At 36.4% G+C, this 26,295-nt stretch overlaps 1 protein-coding gene across 5 annotated transcripts in view; it reads left to right on the top strand.

The window, feature by feature from the left end:
* Positions 1 to 26,295, top strand: part of DPY19L1 (dpy-19 like C-mannosyltransferase 1) — a 95,111-nt gene that overhangs the window by 14,052 nt on the left and 54,764 nt on the right. For all 5 annotated transcript variants that reach the window (XM_072764718.1, XM_072764715.1, XM_072764714.1 and 2 more), the window contains exons 2-6: positions 3,117 to 3,141; positions 3,771 to 3,858; positions 7,300 to 7,437; positions 10,376 to 10,496; positions 11,208 to 11,301. In XM_072764718.1, coding sequence (XP_072620819.1) covers positions 3,117 to 3,141; positions 3,771 to 3,858; positions 7,300 to 7,437; positions 10,376 to 10,496; positions 11,208 to 11,301 — 466 coding nt within the window. The remainder of the gene's footprint in view (positions 1 to 3,116; positions 3,142 to 3,770; positions 3,859 to 7,299; positions 7,438 to 10,375; positions 10,497 to 11,207; positions 11,302 to 26,295) is intronic.

Genomic DNA, 26,295 nt, shown 5'->3' with positions numbered 1-26,295 from the left:
AGTAGAATACTTGACCGACTATGCCACACAGGTGCCCTGTAACTCTACATTTTTATATAAAAATTAGTAGTTTCTATAAAACAAACTGCTTATATCAATTGATGAATTGTGACTTTCTCCCCCTTTTAAGAAAAAAAAAAAGGAGGGGAATAAGACCCTTTAGGTTAAGAAAGCCTGCCTGTTGTCTAACCCACCCCCATAGTCCTCCTCAAGAGGCCATCCAGTGTGTGGCTTTCATGTAAGAGTTCTTGTCCTCAACTTCCTTTTTCTCTGTTTACTTGCTTCCTTTCCTTGGGCAAGTTACTCATGTTAGTTCAGGTAAAGCCCTTAAAAATACTTGGCATATAATAAGAATGCAAATGTTAGCTGCTTTATTATTATTACTACTAAGTTGAAACGAACAAAGGAATTAAAAGCACCGGGCGAATTATGAATTGACCCTGGAGGCTGTGAAAGAGCTCTGTTCAAATGCCCAGAACTCCAAGAATTGTTTAGTGTTTCAGTGATTGAATTAAAGGAAGGCACCAAAGACCACTTGGTACTTTTGTTCTGAGGAATTGTGGTATTCTGAGGAAGTACAGAGGTGATGGCCTTGAGAAATCCTATTTATCACTCTAGAATTGTGGAATTTAAAGGCTAATTTAAAAGCATATGTGAAGAGCATTACCATTGAAGTCAGTAGAAGACAGGATGCCCTCTTCTACCAGAATTACTTAATATTATTCTACAAATTTATTATTATTGTCAAGTGGGAAAAATAACAGCAAAAGTATAAAATAGCAAAATTATCATTTTTAAATAATATTGCTTAAAATAGAGGATTGAAGATAATAAACCAAAAAACTATAAGAATTAATAATAATTTAGCAAATGAGTAAAAAATAAATACATTGCAAGGTCACCTGTGTGGCTCAGTCAGGTGGGTGTCTGCCTTCAGCTCAGGTTGTGGTCCCTGGGGAGGTCCTAGGATCAAGCCCCACATTGGGCTCTCTGCTCAGTGTGAACGAAGCCTGCTTCTCCTTCTCCCTCTGTGATTTCCCCCACTTGTGCTCAAATAAATAAATAAAATATCTAAGAAGATACATTGCAAAATAAATATACTTCAAAAATGAGGAAGATAAACTATGAGAGACTGCTGACTCTGGGAAGGGGAGGTCAGTGGGGCAATAGGATAACTGGGTGACAGGCATTAAGGAGGGCACATGATGTGATGCACAATGGGTATTATACTATATGTTGGCAAATTGAATTTAAATAAAAAATACACTTCAAAAATAAATACATTAACAATACTAGTAAGGTATAATAAAATGATATCATGGATATTATGAGAAAAAATGTTAAGGTTACAAGAAAGACTTAATATGAGTTAACTGTCTAATAACTATATTCTACTGATAGGATTTTTATCAATGGCAGTTGAAAAGGAAGTTGAATAATTGAAGGTATATCCATGTTTGTGGGTATGAACATATGGATTCATATCGTTAACATGTGGATTCTTTCCAAATTAATTTTTAAATGAAATCCCAATTATAATCTCAAATTACCAAATCTCGTATTACCAGAATATGTGTGTCAGGTGTTCTATATGATAAATATGGCATTGACAGTTTGTGAGAGAAGAATGGTTTATTCAGAACATGGTAATTAAATTATTGAGAAAATAAAGCCCAAACTTCATTATGGCTTTAAAGGCAGAAACCAAAAAGGAATGGATGGTAAATTTGTCAACAAGAAATATCAAAATTTTGAAAGATCAAAGTACGATGTAAGCAAATGTCAAATGACAAGCCTAGTTAAATATTTGCAGTTGTAGTGATCTAGAAAGAGTAACCTTTTGTCTTTTACAAGCATTAGTATCTCTTAGATAAAGTGTATTTTTTTAATTTTTAAAAATATAAATACTTCTTTAAGAATAAGGCAATAAGATCTAGACTAGTTTTCATTTCTAAGAGTATTTTCATAGTCCAATTAGTTATTTAATCGGAAGCCTGCAACAAGATGAATCTTACGACATAAGAAAATTGGTATTTTCTGGATTCCTCTTAATATATTCTTTGTACTTGGACAGAAAGCCAACTATTGATTCTCCTATGAGACTGATTTTATTATTAGCTTGTTTTTTTCTCTTCCTTACCTTTTCTTTTTTCTTTTTGCCCTGATGAGAGGAAAAAAAAACCTTCTAAAGGCCTGAGGTATAAGGGAAGTCATTTTAGGTTTCTAAGTCAGCATGACTGTACATAAACTTGGTTTAAACCAAAAGGCTGATTTATGGTCCAGCGTGCATACATTATACACTTGCTTTGTAAATGAGTAGCCTAAAGGAAAACCATCTTGTCTTTAAGATATCCATCAATGCTTCCACTCCCTGCATTCCTTGACATTAAAACTTGTGTTGCCCGTCTGTATGCTAATCTATAATCTTTTGAGCTTTAACAAAATGTAAAGAAGTATATAACCCTGTAAAAACTGTTTATTCTCTGAAGCACTTTCTTCTCTGTGAAGAGTGTGTTTCCTGGGCAGCTGTCCTAAATTGGCCTCCAGTAAAACTCTTTTCTTACTTTTAGAGATTCTAAAATGTTTGCTTGTTTTGCATCAACAATCCCTTCATCTCTTCCTTCTTTACTTATTTCATTTTTAAATTTGTTTTAAAAATAGTAAAATTTATCATAAAAATCCAGATATTGCAGCAATATATAAAGAGTGATAGGCTCTCATTTTATTCATCCCCAGTCCTGCGCCCTAGGGTCACCATTTCTTTATTCCATTCTAAATTTACCTCTCACCATTGGTTCTATCCCTTCGGCAGTTATATTTGTGGAAATTTCAATCTAAGGGTTCCTTGTATAGTTTTTGGCAAATAATAGGCCCCCATTTTATTGAATGAGTGAATAAATGAAATTTGTAGATATATGCCTAATTCTTTTATAATCCAGGCTGTTGGATTTTAAAGCATAGCCGTAGGGTTTCTTTCAAAGAGGCACTCTTCTTTCCCCAGTTGCTAAGAGTACAACATTACACAGTCCAAATGCTTATCTTTATAATGCTTTTCTATAAAGTGAAAACATTTCTTTATGCTAACATGATAATTTAAGTTTCTTTTTTTCTTTCAGCTGCCTTTGCAGCAGTGTTGCACTGGTAAGATTGTTTTTTTCCTCTGGTATATTTTATGTAGATATTTACAACTCCCCAAAGCTATTTCCCATATATATAAAGAAATAATTTCAGTATGATAAGGATGAGAATATATTATTACTTGCAACACAATAGTCTGAAAAAGTAGTTTAATTGATAAATCAAGGTCAGAATAATGTAATTTTTTAATAAAAAAAGATCCATTATTAAAGAGGTTATATTTGAGACTCTGTTTCACTTAACGTTAATATAGTGTTCATGTTGAGAGGAAGATTAATTTTTTTTAATCTTCTAGATAGAGTGAAATATGAATTTCATTAATCAGACATTTCTGAAATGGTAACCCAATGACATTTATAGTTCAATTTATAATTTTATTGTACTTGACTTAAAATATTGTTATTCTGGTTCATTCTAATTTTAAAATCTAATCTGAATGTGTTTTCTATTAGAAATTTTAGTAGAAATGTTACGACATGTAATAGAAAAACAAATATGGATACCATTATATTTGAGTTTCATTATAAAATTATGTGCAAATTTCTAGATACCTTTATTTTTGCTTGTAGAATTTCTTTTAAAAATGATACTTAGTATAAGTGTCAATGCTTGTTACCCTTTTGTTTTTGCAGGAGCCATATAACACATCTCTTCGAAAATGATCGTCACTTTTCTCACCTCTCAACATTGGAAAGGGAGATGGCTTTTCGCACTGAAATGGTTAGTTTTTATGTCATATTTTAGGAATCTAAAAACTTTAAGCTTTTTATCATGGAAATTTTCAAAGATGTTCCAAAATAGAAAGCTCCCCTTTCCCAACCCACAGCTTCAACTGGTGACACCGCTGTTTATCTTTTGTATACACCTTCACACATAGGAAACCTCAGACATCATATCATTTCATCCGTAAATACTTTCATATGTGTCTCAAAGGAATTTTTTGTTACCCACAGTACTATTGACACACTTGAGAACGATGAACAGCGATTTCTTAATATCATTAAGTATCAATCAGTGTTTAAATGACCAATTGGCTTTTTTTTTTCTTCTTATAATTGGTGTATTGGTAGGCTTGAATCAGGATTCAAGCAGTGTACATTGCATCTAGTTGATGTATCTCTTAAGTCTTTTAATCTATAAATTCCATTTTTATTTTTCTATTATTGAAGAATCTAGGTTATTTGTCTTATAGAATTACCCATAGTAATTCACATTATTTATTATGTTCAACCTCCCAAGTTTCCTGAAAATTGATAGATAAGAGACTTGGTACCTGAAGGTTCAATTTTTTTAGCAGGAATATTTCATAAAGGATGTATATTTATTATTGTACTGTATGAAGAGGCACATCGTATCTGGTTGTCTGTCTTTTTTGCTATGTCAAGATTGATCAGTGGCTTTAGTATTGTCATGTTGATCTCACTTAGCCAGCCATCAGCCTAGGTCAGTTAATTCATTAAGATTACCAAATCATGATGATCTATTCTATTATTTTTTTCCTCTGCATTTGTTAACTGTAATTCTTTCTATAAAGAATTCTGCCATAATAATCATTTGGTTTCTCTGATGTATGCTTCATATAAGTAAGACAGGTAAATGCTTGATTTTTTTCTTTTATTTACCACTTTCTAGAAAAATGAGTTGGTCTCCCAGCATTTTCTTCTGGTTATCAGTAGAGTTCCTTCTTTTGGAGTATATCCTTATGATCTGATTGATTGTAACATTTTGTTAACTTACCTGGTGAGAGCCTTTGCAGTTGACTCTGTGTCCCTTTGATATGCCTTCATTAGTATTCTGTAGCTTTTTTACTTTCTGATACTATTAAGATGTTTCCTCTCCAGACCTGGAATCATCCAATTTTCCAAGGAACCTCAATTCGTTTCGGTAGCAGATGGTATTTAGAGACCACAAATTTGGTGCTAGAGAAGTTTGTTGCTACTACAGTTGACCTTTGAACAACAAGGGGTTAGAGGTGCTGACCCCCATGTAGTCCAAAATTCACTTATAAACTTTCGACTCCTAGATTTAACTATTAATAGCGTACTCTTGACCGGAAACATTACCAAAACCATATTTTGTGTGTTACATACATACACATATTTTGTATGTTACATGTATTATATACCATATTCTTCCAATAAAGTAAGCCAGAGGAAAAAAATGTTATTAAGAAGATCATAAGGAAGAGAAAATAAATTTACAGTACCATATACTCTGTTTATCGGAAAAAGTCAGTGTGTAAGTGGAGCTGGATAGTTCAAACCTGTGTTGTTCTAAGGTCAACAGTTTTGATACTAGATTGGTCATTGTGTCTAACTAAGCTGTTTTAGTAAACAGAGTTAAGAAACAATTTTTTAAATTACTAATTCATATTCATATTTTAAAATTCAAAATTAAGATTGGATGGTTTTTACTTCCTTTGTATTAAATTTGTATCTTTAGCCCAAGAATCTTGGGTTCATATTACTTATTTTTAAGGAATAAAAGTACCAAAGGTATTATTAAAAATAAGATGATTGAAAACATTTTAAGATTTTCTTGCATTTCTTTTTGATTTTATGGTATATTCTATTAGGGATATGCAGTAGAAGGACTATAACTTATTTGAAATCGTCTTCTAACTTGGCAGTTAATTCCTTTATTTTATTTTTATTTTGATACTAAGGGATTTAAATTTTTTCATTTAATAATTAAATAAGGTGTTTACATGATTCCAAAATAAACCCTCAAAACCAGATAAGTTGTGGTGGTTTTCTACGGCTGCCATATTAAAAGTATAGTAACTAGGTGGCTTACAAATCAGAGATTTATTCTCTCAGAGTTCTGGAGGCTGGAAGTCTGAAATCCAAGTGTTGGCAAGGCTGTGTTCTCACTGAAGGCTCTAGGGAGAATCCTTCCTTGCCTCTTTCTAGCTTCTTGTGCTTTCTGGCAATGCTTGGTGTTCCTTGGTTGGCATTGAACATGCCATCACTCCAAGCTCTGCCTCTGTCTTCATGGGCCACTTTTCCCTATGTCTCTGTGTTTGAATTTCCCTCTTATTGTAAGGATACCATTTATATTAGATGACCTCATTTGAACTTGACTACTTCTGCAAGGAACCCTTTCCACATAGGTTCACATTCCCAGTGAATGTGAAATTTAAAGGGATATTATTCTACCTAGGATAGTAAGAAATATTTAAAAACTCATGGTAGGAAAACTAAACACCATAATATCAAGAACTGTATTTTTTTCCTTTTCAATAAATATCTGGGTATGCAAATTACTCTCATATTTATGAGTCTTAAATCCAGTATGGAATTTGATAGCTGATGGGTACTGGCTACCAGAGCAGCTCTGGGCAAAATTATATAGAGATGAAGTTCGTTTCCAGTGTTCATCTGTCTCGTCCTGTACTGCCACTTATACTCCCTCCCAAGTGGAGCAAGTACTAGTACTTGCTTATTTTTTTGTTCCATTTATTATTCCAACCTCAATATCTGTCCTAATTCCTTCAAAATGGGAGTACCACTACTGTCTTCCTCCTCTATCCACACAACCCCAGTCCTCTAGGGTTTTTATCTTGTTCTGAGCTGGAAAGAGAGGAAATAGTCTGTAAAATTAGTTGGCATCTGAATTAATTTATATATATTATATCAACATGTAGGCTTCCTAATATATTTGCATTTTTACATGTAAATCTGGAGGAAAGATGACTGCTAGCACCTTTTGGGAATCTAAATAAGCAGTACAGGAGAAACATTTTTGGCTAGGGGAGATTTCTTGGATCATGGTCATTTAAGTTCCATGGTGGACCACTCACTCGCCCTGTTCGTAAGATAGCTTTTTCTAACACTCAAATTAGTATAGGCTACAGGGTTTTCTTAAATTATACGTGTTGTCTGAGCTATGTATATTACTTTTTAAATGTTGAAATGGTTTTAAAGATAGTTTGAGTTCAATTCTTTTAATTAAGACAAAGTTATACTAAAATATGTAGTTCTTCTTTTTATAACCTAACATAGTACTAGTGATCAAGAACTGTGAGAATAATTGTAGCTATCATTTGCTTAATTGCTTTATTTTTCAAAAACAGTATATTTAAGTTTTTTTTTTAACCTGGTAAGAGATGCATAAGGATTATATACTTTTTGTTCTAACTATAACATATGCTTGTTTCAGGGACTATATTATTCCTACTTTAAGACTATTGTGGAAGCACCCTCATTTTTGAATGGCGTATGGATGATTATGAATGATAAGCTGACCGAATACCCCCTTGTTATTAATACATTAAAAAGGTTCAATCTTTACCCTGAGGTAAGTTACTTTTTCAACTGTGATTTTTTTTTTACTTTTTTAAAGTGTTATTTATATTAAATGCTGATTCTAAATATAAGCTATAATTCAATATATTAGATTTCATCTCATTTTTTAAAGGAAGATGTATATCTTTTTTTGGAAAGGAATATGGAAAAAGATTATTATAAATTTTGGTGGGCTTTAACTGATTTCATGGGAACTATTATGATTGCATCTTCTAGAAAATTTGAAAACATTCTAGATTTCACGGGTTTGTAGAAATTATAGCGAGGAAGCACCATTACATGTCATTTGCCAAATCCCAGATGGGGAAATCTTCACTTATTTGAGTGCACTTCTTTTGGGTGGGGGTGGGGGAAAGGTGGATCCACCCAGGAGGTGGGGGAGGAAGGCAGTGATATCAGTAACTTTTTTAGCCTCTCCTGTAGCATTCCTGTCTTCATTTGACACAGCTCTAAGCATTTTCCAGGGCCAAGCTGAGATGTGACTTCTGCTGTAACATCTTCCTTGATTTGATATGAGGGTCCCCTGCTTCTGTGACTCCCCCTTCCTAGCTTGCTGATGCTGTTAGACAGCATATCCTTGTGTTAGGGCCATGGCTGCCTTGGTCTCTGGGGACCTCAACAGGCCCAGGCTCAGTACCCAGACTTAGCAGGGCTCTCAGGCATTTCCCATTGAATGAGAGAAGTGCAACTTCCATCCAAATCATGAGTTAGCCGACTGACTAGGGAGAAGATAGAGGAGCTAGAGACAAATAAGTGACCACCAAAGTTCAGTGTGATTTTATTAATGTACTGCTTATTAAGTATTTTCTGTGACCATATACACATTTACTTTTACAGAAATGGGATCAATCACACAGCAAATATTTTTTTATAAGTGCTTTTTGACTTTTAGAATATTTATAGCAATCTTCCTGTGTCATCTTTTCTTCCTAAGGATCAGTTTTAGTGGTTATTGGCAAAATTTCTCTATGTTTATTTAGTCCATCTTTTGTGAAAATTTTCATAGTTTTCAGCTTTTAAAATATTCTAAAGCTGCCATAAGCATCCTTGAAGCTAAATCTCTGTGTATGCCATTATGTTTTCTAAACCATAAATTTGTTGATGTGGAGCTATTTAGTTTGGCAAAATATATACTTTAATGATTTTGGTACGTGTGGCCAAAATGCTTTCTAGGTAGATTATACTAATCAAAATTACCACTAGCAGTGTTTTTGAAAATTCTTATGTCCCTGAATCCCTGCCAATTTGGTAGGCAAAAAAATCAAAATCACATGATGTATTTTGTTCATTCCTATATATATGTGTATATATGTATTTCATTTAATATTATACATTAAAATGCATTTTTAATTTTAAAAGTAATTGCTTATGCCCTTTGTATTTCTATTGAAATTTTGTAAGAGCTTGTTTTTATATATTGGATATTAATACAATGCTATATGGGTAAACATTTTCCCCCAGCTTTTTGTTAGCCTTTTAATGTTGTATATGATCTGTATGTATTTTTTTTCTGTACAGAAATACCATATCTATGAGTCTTAAATTTATGGTTTTTATGTATTTATATATATAAATAAATACATAAAACTTCTTTACATACAATACAATTACATACAATACAATTACATACAATAAAACTTCTTTATTGTAATTAGGTTTTTTTGTTTACATTTTAAATATTTCTGGAATTTGTCGATGCACAGAATGGGATAGGAAACACAAAACTGTGTTTTGATGAACAGTATGGGATAGGAATCATATATTTTTTCAAAATGGTCTCATGGGTAACCTGACACTTTGATGGGTGGTCCATCTTCTCCCTACTCATTTGAAGTAGCTTTCTGTATTACATACAAAGTTATTATACGTATATGCTTGCATCTTTTTGTGGACTTGGTGTTCTGTATTACATTAGGTTGAGGTCCTGGGAAATAGGCTTTGAGATGGAGATTTGCATATAGGAGTATCTAGAGGGAGTGCCTTTGGGGACAATACCTAAAGAGGGATAAAGGAAATTGGATAAGGCAGGAGGAGAGTTGGGCTATGATGCAGTGACAACAAAGGCTATAAGCAATCCCACTGGGAATTCTGGGATTGAGATGCCCTGCAGAGTTGTCCTACCCTGAGGAGAGGTGCCCCTGGCCTTTACAGCCCTCCCCATTGAGTAGTCAGGTACGGAATGTGGTTGCGGTTGGGTTTTCTTTGGGTCACCTTTGGGTCCGGGTGTGACCTGTCATGAATTTACTCTCCTCTGCAGAGGGTAGTTCCCAGAGAGGGACTCAACTGGGAGCTGTCAGCCACCAACCCTCCCAGCCACTGGGGAAATGAGTGTTTGGCCATGGAGGGGGATCTGAGTAGCACTGCTCTGCCTCCACCATGATTACTTTGATCTGTCTAGCTGTTCCTGTGCCAGTATCATACTGTTTTAATTTTTGTAAGTGATTTTTTTGTTTAATATCTGTTAGAATATTCCCTTCAGTTAATCTCCTTTTTGTTATGTTGCCACATAACACTTCCCGACAGATACTTGGGATTTTGCTTAGCATTGTTTTATGTTTATGAATTAATTTGATGGAAAATTCACATCTTGAGAAATTAGATCTATTCAGGAAGACAGAGTACCTATTTGTTTAACTTTTTAAATGTACCTTAGTAGAATTCTATATCTTTTGAAAAATATAAATCTTATGTGTTTCATGTTGTATTTGTATTTTATTCTTACCCATGGGTGGACAGTTGAAGACTGACCAATGAAAAATCCGTGTAGGGGATTGTGAGGCTTATTTTACTAGATTTAAAGGGAGCTCAGTAGATGGTATAGGAAAGGAAAATTTGATAATTACCAAAATATCTCAAAATTATTCTAGTAATGAAACTGTTGATGATAATATCTTTCCTCTAAAAAATGTCTCTATTTTTTAAAAAAATAGGTTATCTTAGCCAGCTGGTACCGGATTTATACCAAAATAATGGACTTGATTGGTCTTCAAACCAAGATATGTTGGACGGTTACCAGAGGAGAAGGACTCAGTCCTATTGAAAGCTGTGAAGGCAAGGTTCTTTCCATGATATTGTCCAGTTATTTGTTGGAGCTTATTAAACTTCCTGCAAACTTAGTGATATAAATAACCATTTTATTATGCTTATGGATTCTGCAAGTGAGGAATTTGGGCAGGATGTAGCAGGGTTAATTTGTTTCCACAATGTCAGAGGCTTCTGCTAGACTCAAGTGGCTTGGGAAGACTGGAATTAATTGGAGACTGCTTCACTTATATTCTGGCTCCAGGGCTGGGGTGCCTGCCAGGCTGAGCTCAGTTGGAACTGTCAACTGGGACACCTACATAATGGCCTTTCCATGCACCTTGGGCTTTATATAGCATAGCACCTCAGAGTAGCCAGGCTTTTTGTGGGCACAAGTTGGACACTGTTTGGCCTCTTCTAGCCTTGAAAATCACGTGATATGGCCTCCACCATCATCTTTTGAGGCAGTCATAAGCCCAGCCAGGTTCAAAAATAGGAGCAGAGAACCCCCATGCGTCTATGGGAGGCATGTCCATGAATTTGTAGCCCTGTTTGAAAACCACCGCAGCTACTGCCACGTACTCATCTTTGTTCCATGGTAGTGTCACGTATTCATGTGGGAACCAAGGCAACCATTTAATATATCTGTGCCATTTTCAAAATAAGCACATTTTAATATAAATTGCCAGACACACAAAGTAATTTATAGTTAGAACATATGTTTTTTTTTTTTTTTTAAAGGAATGGGAGATCCTGCTTGCTTTTATGTTGCTGTAATTTTTATTTTAAATGGACTAATGATGGCATTATTCTTCATATATGGCACATATTTAAGGTAAGACCATTCAGTGAGAATATTTGGTATATGTTATAGTACTATATACTACAATTATAAAAACAGTGAGATAAAGATTAACGTGCAGTTCAGTTTTGTAACCATGTTATTTCTAATACATCTACTTATAGACACAAAATTCTTGCCTATTTGAATGATTTTACCATTGGCATGATCAGCCAAACTGAAAATAATTGTAGAGACTTAAATAGAGAATGGTGGGGATATTGGATGTATTTTACATATTCACAGGCTTTTGAGCGTAAGCAGTATATTGCTTACATAAAACATAAGGAAAGGACTACTCATTATCAAATGGTGTTAGTGACTCTATTTTGCTGATGTTAAAATGGAAATATATTCTATTACAGATATTTAATACTTGACCTGATTAACTTCATAGTCCAGCAACATTCCTTAAATGAAAAAGATTGACAACATTTTTAAGGGTTTTTATGTTCATTTTTTCTTTTTTTTGTAAATTTATTTTTTTATTGGTGTTCAATTTGCCAACATATAGAATAACACCCAGTGCTCATCCCATCAAGTGCCCCCCTCAGTGTCCATCACCCAGTCACCCCCACCCCCACCAACCTCCCTTTCCCCTACCCCTAGTTCGTTTCCCAGAGTTAGGAGTCTGTCATGTTCTGTCTCCCTTTCTGATATTTCCCACTCATTTTTTCTCCTTTCCCCTTTATTCCCTGTCACTATTTTTTATATTCCCCAAATGAATGAGACCATATAATGTTTGTCCTTCTCCAATTGACTTATTTCACTCAGCATAGTACCCTCCAGTTCCATCCATGTCGAAGCAAATGTTGGGTATTTGTCGTTTCTAATGGCTGAGTAATATTCCATTGTATACATAGACCACATCTTCTTTATCCATTCATCTTTCGACAGACACTGAGGCTCCTTCCACAGTTTGGTTATTGTGGACATTGCTGCTACAAACATCGGGGTGCAGGTGTCCTGGCTTTTCATTACATCTGAATCTTTGGGGTAAATCCCCAGTAGTGCAATTGCTGTGTTTTAGGGCAGGTCTATTTTTAACTCTGAGGAACCTTCGCACGGTTTTCCAGAGTGGCTGCACCAGTTCACATTCCCCCCAACAGTGCAGGAGGGTTCCCCTTTCTCCACATCCTCTCCAACATTCGCTGTTTCCTGTCTTGTTAATTTTTCCCATTCTCACTGGTGTGAGGTGGCATCTCATTGTGGTTTTGATTTGTATTTCCCTGATGGCAAGTGATGCAGAGCATTTCCTCATGTGCTTGTTGGCCATGTCTATGTCTTCCTCTGTGAGATTTCTGTTCTGTCTTTTGCCCATTTCATGATTGGATTGTTTGTTTCTTTGGTGTTGAGTTTAGTAAGTCTTTATAGATCTTGGAAACTAGCCCTTTATCTGATATGTCATTTACAAATACCTTCTCCCATTCTGTAGGTTGTTTTTTAGTTTTGTTGACTGTATCCTTTGCTGTGCAAAAGCTTCTTATCTTGATGAAGTCCCAATAGTTCATTTTTGCTTTTGTTTCTCTTGCCTTCATGGATGTATCTTGCAAGAAGTTACTGTGGCCAAGTTCAAAAAGGGTGTTGCCTGTGTTCTCCTCTAGGATTTTGATGGAATCTTGTCTCACATTTAGATCTTTCACCCATTTTGAGTTTATCTTTGTGTATGGTGCAAGAGAGTACTCTAGTTTCATTCTTCTGCATGTGGATGTCCAATTTTCCCAGCACCATTTATTGAAGAGACTGTCTTTTTTCCAGTGGACAGTCTTTCCTCCTTTGTCGAATGTTAGTTGACCGTAAAGTTCAGGGTCCACTTCTGGATTCTCTATTCCGTTCCATTGATCTATGTGTCTCTTTTTGTGCCAGTACCACACTGTCTTGATGACCACAGCTTCATAGTACAACCTGAAATCTGGCATTGTGTTGCCCCCAGCTATGGTTTTCTTTATTACTATTCCCCTGGCTATTCGGGGTCTTTTCTGATTCCACACAAATCTTAAAATAATTTGTTCTAACTCTCTGAAGAAAGTCCATGGTATTTTGATAGGGATTGCATTAAACGTGTAAATTGCCCTGGGTAACATTGACATTTTCACAATATTAATTCTTCCAATCCATGAGCATGGAATATTTTTTCCATCTCTTTGTGTCTTCCTCAGTTTCTTTCAGAAGTGTTCTGTAGTTTTTAGGGTATAGATCCTCTTTGGTTAGGTTTATTCCTAGGTATCTTATGCTTTTGGGTTCAATTGTAAATGGGATTGACTCCTTAATTTCTCTTTCTTCAGTCTTATTGTTAGTGTATAGACATGCCACTGACTTCTGGGCATTGATTTTGTATCCTGCCACGCTGCCAAATTGCTGTATGAGTTCTAGCAATCTTGGGGTGGAGTCTTTTGGGTTTTCTATGTAGAATATCATGTCATCTGCGAAGAGGGAGAGTTTGACTTCTTTGCCAATTTGAATGCCTTTTATTTCTTTTTGTTGTCTGCTGAGGCTAGGACTTCTAGTACTATGTTGAATAGCAGTGGTAAGAGTGGACATCCCTGTCTTGTTCCTGATCTTAGGGGAAAGGCTCCCAGTGCTTCCCCATTGAGAATGATATTTGCTGTGGGCTTTTCGTAGATGGCTTTTAAGATGTTGAGGAATGTTCCCTCTATCCCTACACTCTGAAGAGTTTGATCAGGAATGGATGGTGTATTTTCTCAAATGCTTTCTCTGCATCTATTGAGAGGATCATATGGTTCTTGTTTTTTTCTCTTGCTGATATTATGAATCACATTGATTGTTTTATGAGTGTTGAACCAGCCTTGCATCCTGGAGATAAATCCTACTTGGTCATGGTCAATAATCTTCTTAATGTATTGTTGTATCCTATTGGCTAGTATCTTGTTGAGAATTTTTGCATCCGTGTTCATCAGGGATATTGGTCTATAATTCTCCTTTTTGGTGGGGTCTTTGTCTGGTTTTGGAATTAAGGTGATGCTGGCCTCATAGAACGAGTTTGGAAGTACTCCATCTCTTTCTGTCTTTCCGAACAGCTTTAGTAGAATAGGTATGGTTTCTTCTTTAAATGTTTGATAGAATTCCCCAGGAAAGCCATCTGGCCCTGGACTTTTGTGTGTTGGGAGGTTTTTGATGACTGCTTCAATTTCCTCCCTAGTTATTGGCCTGTTCAGGTTTTCTGTTTATTCCTGTTCCAGTTTTGGTAGTTTGTGGTTTTCCAGAAATGCGTCCATTTCTTCTAGGTTGCCTAATTTATTGGCATGTAGCTGTTCATAATATGTTTTTAAAATCGTTTGTATTTCCTTGGTGTTGGTAGTGATCTCTCCTTTCTCATTCATGATTTTATTAATTTGAGTCTTCTCTCTTCTTTTTAATAAGGCTGGCTAATGGTTTATCTATCTTATTAATTCTTTCAAAGAACCAACTCCTGGTTTTGTTGATCTGTTCCACAGTTCTGGTCTCTATTTCATTGAGTTCTGCTCAAATCTTTATTAACTCTCTTCTTCTGCTGGGTGTAGAATCTATTTGCTGTTTTTTTTCCAGCTTTTTAGGTGTAAGGTTAGCTTTTGTATTTGAGTTCTTTCCAGTTTTTGGATGGATGCTTGTATTGCGATGTATTTCCCCCTCAGGACTGCTTTTGCTGCATCCCAAATATTTTGAATGGTTGTATCTTCATTCTCATTAGTTTCCATGAATCTTTTTAATTCTTCCTTAATTTCCTGGTTGACCCTTTCATCTTTTAGCAGGATGGTCCTTAACCGCCACATGTTTGAAGTCCTTCCAAACTTCTTGTTGTGATTTAGTTCTAATTTCAAGGCATTATGGTCTTAGAATACGCAGGGGACAGTCCCAATCTTTTGGTATTGGTTCAGACCTGATTTGTGACCCAGTATGTGGTCTATTCTGTAGAAAGTTCCATGTGCACTTGAGAAGAATGTGTATTCATTTGTGTTTGGATGTAAAGTTCTATAGATATCTGTGAAATCCATCTGGTCCAGTGTATCATTTAAAGCTCTTGTTTCTTTGGAGATGTTGTGCTTAGAAGACCTATCGAGTGTAGAAAGCACTACATTGAAGTCACCAAGTATAAGTGTATTATTATCTAAGTATGTCTTAAGTTTGGTTATTAATTGATTGATATATTTGGCAGCTCCCACATTCAGGGCATATATATTGATGATTGTTAAGTCCTCTTCTTGGATAGATCCTTTAAGTATGATACAGTGTCCCTCTTCATCTCTCAGTACAGTCTTCGGGATAAATTTTAGTTTATCTGATATAAGGATGGCTACCCCTGCTTTCTTTTGAAGACCATTTGAATGGTAAATGGTTCTCCAAACTTTTATTTTCAGGCTGGAGGTGTCCTTAGGTCTAAAATGAGTCTCTTGTAGACAGCAAATAGATGGGTCCTGCTTTTTTGTCAGTCTGAAACCCTGCGCCTTTTGATGGGGTCATTAAGCCCGTTCACGTTCAGAGTTACTATTGAAAGGTATGAGTTTAGTGTCATCATGATACCTATTCAGTCCCTGTTTTTGTGGATTGTTCCATTGGACTTCCTCTTAAAGAGGAATTTTAAGAGTCCCCCTTAAAATTTCTTGAAGAGCTGGTTTGGTGGTCACATATTCTTTCAGTTGCTGCCTGTCTTGGAAGCTCTTTATCTCTCCTTCTTTTCTGAATGAGAGCCTTGCTGGATAAAGTATTCTTGGCTGCATGTTCTTCTCGTTTAGGACCCTGAATATATCCTGCCAGCCCTTTCTGGCCTGCCAGGTCTCTGTGGAGAGGTCTGCTGTTAATCTGATATTTCTCCCCATAAAGGTTAGGGATCTCTTGTCTCTTGCTGCTTTAAGGATCTTCTCTTTATCTTTGGAATCAAGCTTTAGTATTAAATGTTGAGGTGTTGAATGGTTTTTATTGATTTTAGAGGGGGATCTCTCTATTTCCTGGATCTGAATGCCTATTTCCCTTCCCAGATTAGGAAAGTTTTCAGCTATGATTTGTTCAAATACATATTCTGGACCTCTGTCCCTTTCGGTGCCCTCAGGAACCCTGATTAAACGTAGATTTTTCTTCCTCAGGCTGTCACTTATTTCCCTTAATCTATCTTCATGATCTTTTAATTGTTTGTCTCTTTTTTCCTCAGTTTCCCTCTTTGCCATCAACTTGTTTTCTGTCACTCGTTCTTCTACCTCATTAACCCTCGTCGTTAGGACTTCTAGTTTGGATTGCATCTCATTTAATTGATTTTTAATATCTGCCTGATTGGATCTAAATTCTGCAGTCATGAAGTCTCTTGAGTCCTTTATGGTTTTTTCTAGAGCCACCAGTAGCTTTATAATTGTGCTTCTGAGTTGGCTTTCTGACATTGAATTTTAATCCAAATTTTGTAACTCTGTGGGCGAGAGGACTGTTTCTGATTCTTTCTTTTGAGGTGAGTTTTTCCTTCTAGTCATTTTGCTTGATAGAAGCATGAACTCTTCTCACTGTGGCATTCCAGATGTTCTCTCTTTAAATCTCAAGCCAAATTCGTAGGTTTTCAGGATGATTTAAAAGTTATCTAGGAAGTTTGGTGGGGACAGGTGACTTGGGGATCCTACTCTTCTGCCATCTTGCCCCGCCTCTCCATTTTTTCTTCTTTTTTTTTTTTTGACAATTAATTACACTGTATACTTGTTTGAACTATTTTACCTTGAGAGTATCTTTAGAATTTTCTTTCTTATTGCTTACTGATCTTTTGTAGTACAGTAGTGTGAGCATAAGTATGTGATTTTCAGTTTGGGTTAATGAGTTTGAATCTGCTGTTATCTCATTATCTTTGCTTTGGAAGTATGGCATTTTCAGTTTAGTACCTCAAAGATCTACTGCATTCCTTGCTCAATGTTTGAGCAGATAATGGTTACTTGATAAATATTTGTCAAATGAGGAAGTTATTAGAAGATCAATTTAGAGTATATTTGCATATAGATTTAAGACACTTTGATGCTAATATTTCTGATTTAGCTATAAGAAAGTTCTTTTAATTATGTTGCTGGGGGAGACTGAAATTAAAATGCATGATTTAAAGATGAGGTGGAAAATTTTGTTTTTGAAATAAGACACAAAGATTACTTAACCAAAAGTATATGGAAATCAGAAGAGGAAGCTGACTTGAAAGAAAGCAAGGCCAAGTATTAAATATCATGATGAGCCAGAGGTCTCTACCTTCAGGGGGATCTATCATTTTGTTAAGTACTAATGGATAGCTTTATTACATTTGGGAGATTTGATTTTGAGTAAGAGAAGTTAAAACATGGAACATGGGAATGTTGCTAAATTGCTGATCTAGAGTTATGCCACGTTTTGAACAAAGAATTGAAAGAATTGAAATTGAAAGAAGAATTTCTAAACAGTATCATTTTCTTATAATGCTTGTTATAACCATTGTTTCAAAGGCCAAAGGTACAAAATTTTCTGCAGAGGTACAAAATTTTCTGTTCTGGTTTTGTTTGAGAGGTTCTTGGTGGTTTGGGCCCTGATCCAAGATTTCTCAGTCTTAAGTCCCCAGCCAGCAGTTTTCTCCCTTTGTAGGAGATGATGTGCATTTGTCCAGTCAGTAAGAAGTATAGACCAAGTGGCTTCTTTTTGAGATGGCATGCTTGGGTTTTGGAAGCATGTGGCAGTGTGAGGTGGGAGATTGAGATGGTGCTGGGTGTGTGTAAATGGGAGTCAGAGAGCAAGGATAAAGTGCTTATAATGCTGGAGGCAAGAGAAATTTGTTCTGTGTGGGGGGTTGCTTCAACTGTGCCTTGGAGGATCAGAGCATTTTGGATAGATGGAGGAGAAAAGAATCCCAGGGAGAGGCAGGGATTCCACATCCCAGGGGAAAGTGCATCAGTTTTGCTAGGATGCAGATTATTGACAGGGTTGTAGAAGATGAAGATGGAAGAAATGGGTCGGGCTGGTTGATGAATGACCTTGGGTGGTTTGGGACTATTCCAAAGCCAGGGCAGGAAATCAGAACTTTGGTCAATAGAGGGATGGCATTCAAGCTGAACTCTGATCTCATGAGACCGTTGACTTTTCACCTGTTGCCCAAGTTAGCCGGGGACCACTTCGACATGCTGTCAAACTACAGGACAATTTTAGAATCAATTTAGTGGGTTTCGTCCAGCAATTTTTTTTACATGAAAAAGGAAACATTATACATGTAAATAACAGAGTACACAGCTCTTTTCAGATAGGTGTTATTTAGAGAAACTTCTCTTTGTTGTTTATTATATATGTATGTATACACATGCATGTGCTGAGTTGTAGTGTAAAGTCTCATTTCTTGTAGTTTCAGTGTAAAAAAATAATCTAGACCACTCCTTAGGGTAGTAAGAGGGAGTGGCTTTACCTTAAAAGCATTTGAATCTTGGGGCACCTGGATGGCTTAGTCGGTGAAACAGCTGACTCCTAATTTCAGCTCAGGTCATGGTCTCAGAGTCATGAGATTGAGCCCTGCATCTGGCTTTGCACTGGCTGGGTATGGAGCCTGTTTAAGATTCTCTCTCCCCCTCTGCCCCTCCCCTCTTGCTCGCTTGCTCATGTGTGCACTTGCTCTATCTCAAAAAAACAAAAAAAGCATTTGAGTCTTTCTAAGCAGCTGTTTTTGGTTTCTCTTCCTGGTTCTGAGGGCTACAGCCTATTTCAGCTTCACCCACTTGACCGCTTTGTGCCCTGGCTGGCCCCTTTGGGTGTCACTTGGCTCTTGGCCCACCTGGGGTGGTCTGCCTTATGTGGCTGTGCTTGGATATAGACACCACAGTAGTGGCACATATTTTCATTTCTGTAGCTCTCCCTTTGCTCTGTTTGTGGGTGTTTTTTTAACCTTGAATAATCAGTTTAGCTCTACTCAAACACATCCTAAACTTATTTCTTCCCAGTCCCAAATGAGCATCTAGTTCTCCTACATTTAGAGCCCCTGGTGTTCCAGGGAGTCTTGACTATTGCATTGTGCCTTGAGGGCGGGTGTGTGAATTAGATTTCAGTGGTGATCCTGGCTTATATTGTGTTGAATAAAGTCTTCTGTCACTTGTCCTCTATCAGTTTTTTTTAATCATATTTTAAAATGTTCTTGACATATTTTAGGAGGTCTCAAATTGCTAGGTAGTTCTTATTGTTTTCTTCCTTGGTGGTTAGTTTTGTCACCCTTCTAACTTTATAAAGTGGGATGAAGCTGCAGACTTCTTAACATGTGGGTTAAGAATAAAGAGGAGGATATCTATAATTGTGGTTAGAATCTTTTTATAATTTGTATTATATAAATTTACAGGCAGATTGAGTATGACATTTTTACTCCAGAAGTATATTTCTTTTAAAATAGTACAGCTATAAGTTTTCTGAAGTCAGATAAGCCAATCCATTTCACAAAAAATGGAAGTGGAAGAGAAAATAGAAAACACAGCCAAATGGTGAAGTGGGACCGGGCTGCCAAGCTCTGACTTGAGATGAAGTCAGATGTTTTTGCAAATACAACGTATTCATGCTGTACCTCTTTTTCTGGAATTCTCTGTATTTTGGTGTTTTTAGAAATAAAACACATGTTGTTAATTATTTTCTAAATGCCATATTGTTAATTCATGATTGCAGTTATTTTTTTCATAGGATCCCCTGACATGTTTCAGCTACAGACTAATGGTTTCTGGAGGCCACTTGCTTAAGACTTGGTGTGTGTAACTCTCTATTCTGCAGGGAGGAGGGTTCCCTGGGGAAACTTTCAGGGACTGTTAGGAGCTCAGCTGAGCGAGGAGAGGGAGCTGAACTGCCAGGTATTGGTGTAGTCTGTTAAAGCAACAGGCCAAAAGCGAAAGAATTAAGCCTTTCATCACTTACTGTGATGGTGTAACAAGATTCTAAAATGGGAAAACAAAGACCCCCCCAGGTCCAATTTCCTCTGGTTGAGAATCAAGGGATCAGTGTAGACACAGGGGTTTTATGGACCCTGAGGTAGGAAGGGGAAGGGTGAGAGGAAGATGGCCAGGGATGGAAAAGTACTGGCTATGGAGTCAGACTGGGGAAAAGTGTCTTCAGAGTTTCCCTCTCTTACCCCTCCCTAAGGAGCTATTGGCAGAGGCATATGAAGAGGACCTCTGCCCAAAGTTGCCAATAAAGAGACCTGGGAATGAAGGTGCTAGGGTTAGGAATGCAGAGATGTTGAAAGGCATGACTGGCCAGGGTATCCTGAGTCCCCAGAGGCTGTGTTGTCCTGGCCATGGACCACAAGTGTGTGGGCAGGGTGGCTGTCTCAGTGAGGCCTGTCAGGTAAAACATTGTAACTGTTTGTAGTTGAGTTTCAGAAATCATGTGTGCGTTTTTAATCAGGAGCCCGACTCCCTAGGACATCAGTAGGCAAGGTCATGAGCTAGTCCTGGGATGAATGTAGGACTCATTTGGCCCAGGGATCTGAAAGAAATGTAGTGTTGTCCTGGTCCAACACCAGGGAGGGGAAGAGATGTCCCCTGTTTCCAAATTCACTACTACTTACCTGGCTCTCAAGAGCATACCAAAGCAGAAAAATTCCTGTAGGTGAAATGAGTGTCTTTAGCTGATGCCAACAGTAAGGCATGTAGAAGCCAAGACAAAATATAGACAGCAATCTAGTCCAAGCTCACTGGGGCATTATTCTTGGGTTAAATAAAACATGAGGATCTGGGCATGAGTCAGTACTCAGTTCTAGACTGACTGCTTTCTATTATTTGGTAGACATCTGTCACCTTGGCATTTTCCTTCACTGTCCAGAGTTCCTTCATTGCTCTCCTATAATGGGATCTCTTGTGCCATATCCTGTGTATTCCTCTGTCTTGGTTTATTTTTTCCTTCTGGTATTTCTTCTAGGAGTTTTTGAGAGTAAGTGGATGGGAGGTAAATTTTTGAAGCCTTGTTATTTGAAAATATCTTTCTTTTGTCCTCATATTTGATTGATAGTTTTGCTGAATATTGAACTCCAGATTGGAAACTGTTTTCCTTCAGAATTTTGAAGGTGTCACACTGTTGTTCTTTCATGTGATACTGTTCAGGCATTCCTAAATTATTCGGATTCCTAAATTTTTGTATGTGACCTTTTCTTTCCTTTCTTTCTGTAAGATGTAGAATCTTCTTTGTCTCCATGGTTCTGAAATTTCACAGTATGTCTCACGAAGATCTATTTCCCTTTATTATCTTGGATGTGTGATGGGTTCAGTCTTGTACCTTATGCCCTTAATTTCAGGGAGATTTTCTTGGATTATTTCTTCACTTCATTCCTTCTGTTTTGTCTTTCCAAACTTTTGTTATTTGGATATTGCATTTACTGATCCTCTAATTTTCATATATTTTTTCCATTTTTAATATCATTGCTGTTCTACATTCTAGGAAATTTTGTCGACTTTATTTTTCCAATTCTTCTATTCAGTTTTTCATTTGTTACCTTGCTTTTAATTTTTGAGAATGTTCGTTTGTCCTTCAAAAATAGTATTTTATTTCTTTTTGGGGGTTCAGTATCTTTCTGTCTGAGAATACTAATGATTTTTTTTCTTCCCTAAATAATTTGATATCTAGTTTGCTTTTTTTAATCTTTTGGTCTTCACCTGCCATGTCAAAAGTTTTCCTTAGCTGTTTGGTTATCCTAGGCTGTCATGATTGAAATTGGAGGACAGAAAAGCTGTATGGAAGCTCCAAATCGTGGGTGGAACCTGTTAGCATTGAGTTTTTATATAATTTGAATAAATGATGTGGGAAGAACTTAGAGTGACTGCCAGTTCTTTGGTGTGCCTTTAGATATAAAAGAAAATTTAATGTAACAAAGGTTTTTCAGGGTTGTAATAGGGAGGTGAAGTGTTTCATAAGCTAACTGGAATGCAAGATTATAGAATTTTTAAGAAGTGATGGAGTAGAAGGGAGAATACCCAAGGTAAGAGGCAATGGCTCCTATGTGAGATTGCAATAAAATAATGCTTCCTTTCAGAAAATAGTTTTTAATTGAATGAAATGAATAAATAAATTATTGGGAAAAAACCCTTAGCTTTTGATTGCTATTAGTGAAAGGCACAAAAATAAAATATTATCTATCATATAAGCTTCATTAGCATTTTACCAATTTCAGAAATATTTTTTTAGTGGACTCGTCTGAAGTTTTTCCTCTGCAGATTCTACCCTTTTTTCCCCTCCAGATTCCAGTCTTAAGTTTACTTTTTACTAAAGAAATATATATCTAGCACTTCAAGGTGTAACTCTAAGAAACAGATATAGCAGGAAAGTTATAGATCTCTCCTAGGGGTCAGATTTGGGCAGCAAACAGTGTGGTTTAGTGTCATTTGCTGAGATAATGACCTAAAAAAGGATAGAGAAAAGATGCCAATATTTTCAACCAATAACTTCCATCAATTTATGCATACTGAAGAGAAATACTTATCTTTTAAATATTCATATACAACTGTTAGACCAAGTGATTAAAGATGTGCTAGCAGGCCAAGTTAATAGAACGTTCCAAAAACAAAAAAACAAGGGAAAAAAACCCTGCAACAATAACATGGAACTGAAAAGTTTGAACTGGTGTAATTCATAGCTTATTTAAGACATTGTTAGCCAAAGATCCAGTCTGCATAAATAATAATGCTTGTTTTTGTCTTAATGAAGCATGAACAACAGAAAAATCTCAAAACAATGGAAGCAAAACAAAATTGGCATAAAGAATAGGAAGTTCACCTTTGCCTTAAAACAGGATTGGGGAAGGGGGAGATGTACATTGATACAAAGAATTGATAAGGAAAGCTACTCTGTTCTGCCACACTGAGTCATTTCATACATAAGTTGGGTTGGATCATGAGAAGAAAATAGAAAAACTGATTACATTAACTATGACTATTCACTATCACTATTCAGGATAGAAAGGAGAATGTTAATGAGCAAAATTAAAGAAGATTTGGCATATAGACTAATCTACCAGGCCTTCGGGGCATCTGGAACACATCTAGAAATAAAGTAGTTAAAAATCCTTTCTGGTATCAAAAAAACATGAACCTTCAATAACAAAGAAAATAAGAGTAGATAAGTAAGATTAATACATTATGCTCAGTTACTGGTTGGTTCCTCTTGTGGAACAAAAGGCATTTTCAGATGACTAGCTATGTGTGCAAAACAATGGGCAGGTTCTTCTGACAAGAGCTGAGATGCTTTGGAGACAGAGAAAGGTAAATATTCAAGGGGAGGAAGAGATCAAAGACAGATCAGAGTAGCCACAGTGATACAGAGCAGCAGACATTAAATCTGGAGAAGTTCATAAAAAGGATCATTAAAAAGTTCTCAAAAAGCCACCTCAGTGCAATAGAGGGATTGGAAAAGAGGAATAGGGAACCCTGGATGCAGCCTCTGTGAGTTAAGACTCTAAGCATGCCCTTGATGAAGGAGAACAGCTGTATGGGGAATGATCTGGAGTGTTGGGAGAGAACTTCTGTGAGGAGGCAAGTAAGAAATGAGCTTGGAGGAGCAGGCTCACACAAAGGGTCCTGCACGGTGTCTGAAAGTAGCAATGAGGAGGCTGCTGGCCTTACCTCTGGGTCTTGAGCCATACAGGGGAATGGTGGCATGAGGAAGGGAAACTTCTTCTCAGAGGATGGTGAGGTTTCAAGGAAGGAGGAGAGGGAAGCATCTGGGTAGAGGCATGGAATGGAAGTTCTGGAGGGCACAGTTAAAGGTCTGGATGGCGACTCAAGTATTTTGGTGGTTGGATCACAGTAGAGGCTCCACTGAACACATGGTGCTGCTAATGAGCAGGATCCTGTGTCAGTGATCAGGATAGTAGTGATGTGAGATGTGGTGTGTTTGACTTAAAGTTCCCCTGCCAAAGGAATGCCTGACAATTTTGATTGGACAGTTTTTACGCTTTCATTTACTACTCCGATACCTTTAGATTCTGTGCCATGGCAAGGCTCAGGTCCAGTATTAGGCACTATGTGAACTACCATGATGAACTAGGAAGTTCTAGTAAATAATTCTATTTCTTGGCCCCAGCAAAGAGTTAAAGGCATTAATTAGTTGCCTGTAATAGACTGGAAAAACTAAGCTGAGACCTTTCTTAGCCTTCCTGATTGTCATTCTTGTTCCTCACCTTTACTCTCTGTGCCTTTCTTTAATGCTTCAGAGATGCCAGAGGATCCACGTGTAAGTTTAGGGGAAAATGCTCAGCTCTCAGCAGGCCTGCTGGGCATTTTTTCATCTGTCTAGCAAGGTGCTTATACTTTACATCTCAAACTTGAGATCGGAATTCTCTTAATTCAGTTATTTCCACATTATTCTCTCATTTTCTCTTTTATAAGCATTCATACAACAAAAGTTATTTCATTTAACTCACTCCAAGAGTTACTTAATAACATTTTGAATTAACTGTGATTATTTTTTCTCCTTGAATGTTGAGCTTAGTATGTTTTATTATTTTTTGGTAAATAGAGGTACAAGTGTCAGTGATTAACTAAGCTGACCCAAATATGATGATTGATTTGAATCTATGTACTTAAAGATGTGAGAAAGAAGAGAATTGTAAATTATTAAATGTCAGAACTGAAAAGTATTTCTAAGATCTTTTACATTCTTACTCCTTCATTTTATACCTGAGGAAATCAAGACTCAAAAGGTAAAGGAGATGTATGAGTTAATGTGCGAACTTAGACTATTTTAAAATTTGCACAATAGGAGCCTTCATATTTTCTGATAGAGGTAATATTGTAGAAGAAGCTTTTTTTTTTAACCACTAGGGAATGCTGAAATATCAACGATCAACTGTAATGGGGAAAAGAAAATCAGTCTTAAGTTTTCTGATTATTACATCTTTTCTGTTTAGCAAAATAAAATGACTTATGTAATAGTCTGTAAGGATTGGGTGGAGTAAATGCTGGGGACACTATTTTAGATTTATTGGAAGTCACATCATTTCAAAATGATTGTAATTCATATATTCTTTGGAGATAAGCAAATTTTGTTCTCCCCTCCTGGCTATGCAGAGTATGAAAGTGTACCAGAACATCTGCCTCCCTGGTTAGTTAAGCAGAGCTGTCTGTGTTCATGGAAGATGCTGGGCCATAACCTATATTATGGTTATTTGGTGAAAAGGGAGTATTGTCACATTGGTTCTGTCTTTGGGAAAATGTTCAGTCCCAGAGCCCCATGGGTCTTATGGACATTGAATGAGGGTGGAAGACTTCTTGAGCAGACCCTATCATGAGATTTGGTTCGGAAACTGGACTTGTGATTCTTCTATCCTTGTCTTCTTTTTTATCCCCATCCCTATCTTCACTCTGCTATTAAAAAAAAAATTAAAATTTTAATCATAAAAATTTTAATCACAAAATTTTAGTTTTGACTCTCTGTTCAGGGTATTTTTAAAAGAGAATTTTACATTAATTTCCCAAAGTGGTGGTGGTGGTCATGTATTTCAGTCTCTTGTGTAGGTTGTTTTGGATTATAATCAGAGGATGAGGTGTTTTTACAGTCAGGTAACTTAAAAAATTATGTATGTTCTCTGTATAGTCAAAGTACTCCATATATTCATAAAATTGAGCTTATTATCTCATTCAAATCCTTGGTGTGTTTTCTTAAGCTTATATCACCTGCCACAGTCTCAAAGTGTTAAATACTTTACATCTCATGTAATGAGATTTTACAATGATCAGATTTTATCATATCCCTGTATTTCTAGAAGTTTTAGCTCTAGATATCTGGTGGCTCTATTGCTTGTCCATAACATTTTTATTTAAAGAATAGAATTGGGGGGGGGGGGGAATAAAGAGTAGAATTGAATAAATGGAGAGATACCTACTATCCAATCAAATGGGCAGACTTACCATCATATAAATGACAATTCTTTCAAAGTTATATGAAAATTTAATGACATTCTAATCAGGAATCCAACACTTATTTGTGTGTAGGAAGGGGCAGTGGTTAAAATTACCTTAAAAAATGTTAAAAGAGCACTTACGGGTGGGGAACTTTCCCTAT

Source organism: Vulpes vulpes, chromosome 7 (assembly GCF_048418805.1).
Source record: "Vulpes vulpes isolate BD-2025 chromosome 7, VulVul3, whole genome shotgun sequence".
NCBI classification, from domain to species: domain Eukaryota; kingdom Metazoa; phylum Chordata; class Mammalia; order Carnivora; family Canidae; genus Vulpes; species Vulpes vulpes.
Note: the sequence above shows the minus strand (reverse complement) of the source record. Positions and strands in the feature narration are given on the sequence as shown.